The sequence below is a fragment of the Mus caroli genome, unplaced genomic scaffold (assembly GCF_978045245.1).
Source record: "Mus caroli unplaced genomic scaffold, Mus_caroli_1 scaffold_16, whole genome shotgun sequence".
Classification (NCBI taxonomy): Eukaryota; Metazoa; Chordata; class Mammalia; order Rodentia; family Muridae; genus Mus; species Mus caroli.
The window spans coordinates 2,109,688-2,115,775 of record NW_028227271.1 but is presented as its reverse complement, the minus strand read 5'-3'; the positions used below and the strand labels follow the sequence as shown (position 1 = coordinate 2,115,775).

Sequence of the window (6,088 nt, the reverse complement as noted above, 5' to 3'; positions counted from 1 at the left end):
AGAAGAAGAAGAAGAAGAAGAAGAAGAAGAAGAAGAAGAAGAAGCAGAAGAAGCAGAAGAAGCAGAAGAAGCAGAAGAAGAAGAAGAAGAAGAAGAAGAAGAAGAAGAAGAAGAAGAAGAAGAAGAAGAAGAAGAAGAAGAAGAAGAAGAAGAAGAAGGAAAATGATAGGTGTTCAGACATAGGGATACCTCTTCTACATAATCACAAAGGCCCCGCTAAAGCCTCCAGGGAATGAGTTGAATGAGGACATGTGTACCCACGCGTTTGAGAATATGTATTTCCACGGTTCCCTATGGAGCCACAGCAGTGTCTTGGAACCATGGGGCCGGGGGGGGGGGGGGGAGACAAGAGACCTGCGCTCAGGTTCGTGTTTCTCTTCCTCTTTTTTTTTTTTTAAAGATTTATTTATTATATGTAAGTACACTGTAGCTGTCTTCAGACACTCCAGAAAGGGGAGTCAGATCTCATTATGGATGGTTGTGAGCCACCATGTGGTTGCTGGGATTTGAACTCTGGACCTTCGGAAGAGCAGTCGGGTGCTCTTACCCACTGAGCCATCTCACCAGCCCCTCTCTTCCTCTTTTTGAGCTCCCAATTTTCTTTCCCCAGGATTCCTGGGGTTCCAGGACTGCCCCCAGACTTAAGCTGGGGACACGCCACAAAATCTTCACCCTAGTGAACCCCTCTTCTGTCTGTGTAAACGGAGTTTGTTTGTTTGTTTGTTTGTTTGTTTTCGAGACGAGGGTTTCTCTGTGTAGCTCTGGCTGTCCTGGAACTCACTCTGTAGACCAGGCTGGCCTCAAACTCAGAAATTCGCCTGCCTCTGCCTCCCAAGTGCTGGGATTAAAGGCCTGCGCCACCAAGCCCGGCATAAACGGATATTTAAAATGCCATTTTCTGCCCTGAAAACAGACACTCGGGGGCTAACACCACCTGCTATCCTTTGTGCACCCCTTAGTCACCCACTCCCTGTGTCGGTGAGGATGGCAGGTATGCTGAGGGCGTGTGCAGAAGTGGAGAAGGGCTGCGACCTGTTAGGTCACAGGAATCCCGATCCTGGCGCCCCCGGCTCCGGTGGCTGGGGCGTGGCCTGCTGGGGGAGGTCCCTACCTCCTCCCGCGGCGATATAACAACAGGTCGAGGACTGCCACACACCGCGGAGGAACTCCTGTCCTGGTCTCTCGCTTCGCTCTCCTCTCCAGACAAGATGAGCTTCACCACCCGCTCCACCACCTTCTCCACCAACTACCGGTCCCTGGGCTCCGTGCGAACTCCCAGCCAGCGGGTCCGGCCTGCCAGCAGCGCAGCCAGCGTCTATGCAGGTGCTGGGGGCTCCGGGTCCCGGATATCCGTGTCCCGCTCCGTCTGGGGTGGCTCTGTGGGGTCCGCAGGCCTGGCAGGAATGGGTGGAATCCAGACCGAGAAGGAGACCATGCAAGACCTGAATGACCGCCTGGCCAGCTACCTAGACAAGGTGAAGAGTCTGGAAACTGAGAACAGGAGACTGGAGAGCAAAATTCGGGAACATCTGGAGAAGAAGGGGCCCCAGGGCGTCAGAGACTGGGGCCACTACTTCAAGATCATCGAAGACCTGAGGGCTCAGGTAAGGGGCCTAGGGGCGGGGAGGGGCAAGTAGCTCCCGGCTGTTCTGTCCATCCAGTGTGCCCACACCCCCAAACTTGAATAGAGTGTGGACCGTTGACTCCCTCCCACTCTTTCCACATTCACCACATCCCCCCACACACACTCTAAGGGACAGAGTTAGGAATATTCTGGACTCTCACCCACAACCTGTAGGAATTCCAAGCGTAGTGGCTACACACGGGAGCCGGCTTCCCGCCCAGCAGTATAGTGGGAAGAGAACAGGATTGGGAAAAAAAAAAAAAAGGTGTGTGGGGGGAATCATAAAATGAACTCAGACACTCATTTCTTTTCCAGTAGGAACAGTTAGAGGGTTAAGCGGATGTGGCTAAGGCTGAGTCATCTAGGAGTAAACAGGAGCTTACCTGTAGGAGGGGCTAGCGGGACAGGAGGGAGGGAGCGTCCCAGAACGGGGGTTAGCAGGTGCACCTGGAGAAGATGCCAGGAGAGGATCAAAGAAATCTTGTTGGAAGCTGCTCCAGATAGTGCAGGCCCTGGCAGAGGGGCAAGGAATCCAGGAAGGGAGAGGAGGCTCAGATGGGAAGGGAAGACAGAAACACACGCCTCTGACTGTTCCTGGGACTGGGATGGATTCACTGAAACACAAGACGTGTTTTCTCACCACCACCACCACCCCCACTTCTCCACACACACACACACCCTCATGTGACCCGGAACTCTCAGAGCGACTCTCTCCACTTTAATCCACCCAGATCTTTGCGAATTCTGTGGACAATGCCCGCATCGTCTTGCAGATCGACAATGCCCGCCTGGCCGCCGATGACTTTAGAGTCAAGTAAGTCCGGGGCTGCAGCTGGAGCTAAGAATGGCCTACTCCCAGAACTGTGTGAGAGTAGGGTTCCTTCCTTTCCGAGGTTTATTCAGGTTAGGGTTCATTGACTACTGAGTTAGCTCTTCATCTGTGCAGCCCAGTTTAAGCAAACGCTCCAAGGCCAAGAATCGTGCTAAGGGAATGACTCCGTGACTGTTTGTGGTGGGCACGGGGCTTGTCTATGGAGGTGGCACTGGTTGAAAGGCTCAGGCCCTCTGATCACCTCCACTCCTTCAGGTATGAGACAGAACTAGCCATGCGCCAGTCTGTGGAGAGCGACATCCATGGACTCCGCAAGGTGGTAGATGACACCAACATCACAAGGCTGCAGCTGGAGACAGAAATCGAGGCGCTCAAGGAAGAACTTCTGTTCATGAAGAAGAATCATGAAGAGGTAAGGCGGGCCACTGACCAGGCCTAGGAATTAAGGGCCAAGACAGGTGGGCCAGGCTGCCCCCAAAGCAGCTTAGCATGGAAGCAGCAGCCCAGGCTGTTAGTCTGTTTTGATTAAGAGCAGAGCCATTGGTTTACACATGTTCTATGGCTCACCCAAGTTATACTATTGAGATCAAGATAACGTTAAGCCTGTTAAGTCCTGGCTTGTGCAGCACTACCTACCTCCTGGAAAGCTGAGACAGGAGGATTGAGTTCAGTGCCATCCTGTCTTACTCTAGTAAAACAGAGATTGTGTGAGTAAGACCCTGAATTGGAAGCAAAGGTGGGGACTGCCAGTCTTAGGAGTTGGTGCTCATGTGGGCCTTCTGGAAGACGCTTAAGGTAAGATCTGTGGAAGGAGGAAGCAGCTACAAAGAGGAGAGGAGATCACCAGCAAGTGGCAGGTTCAGGCTGTCAAGGAGTGGCATTCCCACCCAGCTGGAGCAGAAGCCCAGTCTAGGCTTGCCAAGGGTTTCCTCTGCTCTCTTCTGCCTTTACACTCAACATCACCTTCTAGAAAAGGCCATCAGTAATGAAAGGCTGGGCTGAACTGACTTTAAGTGTCGCGCACACACACACACACACACCCCTTTATTTCTGCCTTCTTTAGGAAGTCCAAGGTCTGGAAGCCCAGATTGCCAGCTCTGGATTGACCGTGGAAGTGGATGCCCCCAAATCTCAGGACCTCAGCAAGATCATGGCGGATATCCGCGCCCAGTATGAAGCGCTGGCTCAGAAGAACCGCGAGGAACTGGACAAGTACTGGTCTCAGCAGGTACAAACTAGGAAAGGCTAGCTGCCCGCCCCCACTCCGCTTAAGATAAGATCTGTGTGAGGGGGAGGTGCCAAGGACAGCAGGTCATAACTGACCCTCCTCACCCTTCAGATTGAGGAGAGTACCACAGTTGTCACCACCAAGTCTGCCGAAATCAGGGACGCTGAGACCACACTCACGGAGCTGAGACGCACCCTCCAGACCTTGGAGATTGACTTGGACTCCATGAAAAACCAGGTGAGCATTCTCCAGTCACCTGCTGCCATTCTGCTAGGCCCAGACCTCAGACACTTAGCCCCCAGCCCCAACTGTCTCATCCCTAAGCCTCCTCCACACCCCAATTCCCAATCAAGAGATTCCCTAAGATGAATCACTTCTATTTGATTTTTTTCCATTGCTCACACACCGTAGCCTAGCATTTGATAGACAAGAGGCATCAAGACCCTTTCGGAGAAAGAGGGGTTGAGCAGGCTAAGAGTAGAGACTCACTCTCCCATCTCTGTGTCCCGCAGAACATCAACTTGGAGAACAGCCTCGGGGACGTGGAGGCCCGATACAAGGCACAGATGGAGCAGCTTAATGGGGTCCTTCTGCATCTGGAGTCAGAGCTGGCACAAACTCGGGCAGAGGGCCAGCGCCAGGCCCAGGAATATGAAGCCCTGTTGAACATCAAGGTGAAGCTTGAGGCAGAGATTGCCACCTACCGCCGCTTGCTGGAGGATGGAGAAGATTTCAGGTGAGTGGTACCCTGCTAACCACACAAGTGAGGGGCTTTTCTCCACTCCCGGAGCTTTGGGAAGTCCCAAGGTCTGTTTGTTGGTAACCACTCACCAGTGGCAAGTGAGTGAGTTATGGGAATGATCACGTATTATCCCTGGCTGTCCATGGGATGGCACTGAGTGCCTCTTTTCTGGAAGAAATGGCTGAGGAGATTTTGGGGGTGGGTAAAGAAGTGCCTCAGGGAACCCTTCTCCCTCATTCTCTGTCTCCCCTCTATTCTGGGCTGTTTATAACTAAGGCTTGGTCGTCTGTTACAGTCTCAACGATGCCCTGGACTCCAGCAACTCCATGCAAACTGTGCAGAAGACAACTACCCGTAAGATCGTGGATGGCAGAGTGGTGTCCGAGACTAATGACACCAGAGTGCTGAGGCACTGAGGCAGAGAAGGAGGGGACCCCTGGGGACTGAGGGACCAATAAAAGTTGAGAGCTCACTGGACATCACTTTGTGTCTTCCTTGGCAGTCTTCCTGCTTGCGCACACAAACATTAGGCAGGAGTCTCTTGACCCTAGGGTTTCACACGACTGGCCTGTGGGAGAGGGAAGGTCTGGGTTCTTGAAACATCTAAAAGAAGGCAAAGTAGGAGATATGACTGTCCTAGGTGGAGGTGAAAGTGTAAGAAAACTAGAGCCTCCCATTCAAGAGACCTGGTGAGGAAGCCGGTGGTGGTGATGTACACACATGGCTTAGGTTGAAGCAGAAGGATCGTGAGTTCAAGGCTGGTCTGGGCTAGATAGCAAGTTCCAGGGCAGCCTGCATCACATGCCAATATCCTGCTAAAACAACAGCTGGGTATTGTTGTGTGCTTCTAAAGTCTCTGAGCTTGGTAGTGGCGAGAGGATCAAGAATTTGAGGTGATCATTTGCTACATAGCAAATCTGAAACCAGCCTGGGCTAGATGAGACCTTGTCTCATAAGGGAGTCTAGGAAGGGACTTGGGGAAGCCAGGCATGTTGACAGAGGCCTATAATCCCAGCACCTAGGTAAGAAACAGAAGCAGGAACATCTTGAGTTCAAAGCCAGCCAGCCTAAAGCACCCTCTCTGAAAAAAAAAAAAAAAGAAAGAAAGAAAGAAAGAAAGAAAGAAAGAAAGAAAGAAAGAAAAGGAAAAAACGTGTAATTCTCCAGTAGAGTCCAGAGAAAATTCACCCCGTTCTACTACTTTTTCTTTGCCTAAATCCTAGAGTTTCCCACCCAAAGATTCCCAAACCCAATCACACACTCATTACCCAGAAACCTGTGCTCCTCTGGGCCCTGCTCTAGCACTCAGTGGAGACACACTCTTCGTAGAGCTGGAGATGTGGCCAGAAGTGAGGAAACATGATTCTAGAACATGAAGCAATGTACATGGTGGATCTCAGGTAGGCACCAGGGCGGGCACCATGCAGGTAAGAATAGGAGCCCCATGGCACCATTTTGGGCTTTGTTATTGGCGCTGTAGGACAAAGCAATGGAAACAACACATGTCGGAAATAACAACATGGTCAGGCACGGTGGTATACACCTGCAACAGGAGGCAGAGGCAGGCGGATCTCTGTGAGTTTGAAACCAGCCTGGTCTACATAGCCGGTTCATGACAGTCAATGCTACATGGAGAGATCCTGTCTTTACTACTACTAGTAG

The 6,088-nt window shown here is 51.8% G+C and overlaps 1 protein-coding gene across 1 annotated transcript; it reads left to right on the top strand.

Annotated features, from left to right (window-relative positions):
* The first annotated feature begins 1,109 nt into the window (after positions 1-1,109).
* Positions 1,110-4,903, top strand: Krt18 (keratin 18). Its single transcript, XM_021183302.3, has 7 exons — positions 1,110-1,604; positions 2,356-2,438; positions 2,712-2,868; positions 3,520-3,684; positions 3,796-3,921; positions 4,197-4,420; positions 4,722-4,903. Exons 1-7 carry the CDS (start codon positions 1,209-1,211, stop codon positions 4,840-4,842), a joined length of 1,272 nt encoding a protein of 423 aa, XP_021038961.1. The 5' UTR covers positions 1,110-1,208; the 3' UTR covers positions 4,843-4,903.
* The last annotated feature ends 1,185 nt before the right edge of the window (positions 4,904-6,088 follow it).

Bases quoted from the DNA above. Each gene is read 5' to 3' on its own strand.
- Krt18 (XM_021183302.3), top strand. From the start codon at position 1,209: ATGAGCTTCACCACCCGCTCCACCACCTTCTCCACCAACTACCGGTCC. The intron at 1,605-2,355 runs GTAAGGGGCCTA...TAATCCACCCAG, and splicing joins TCGAAGACCTGAGGGCTCAG to ATCTTTGCGAATTCTGTGGA. The intron at 3,685-3,795 runs GTACAAACTAGG...CTCACCCTTCAG, and splicing joins ACAAGTACTGGTCTCAGCAG to ATTGAGGAGAGTACCACAGT.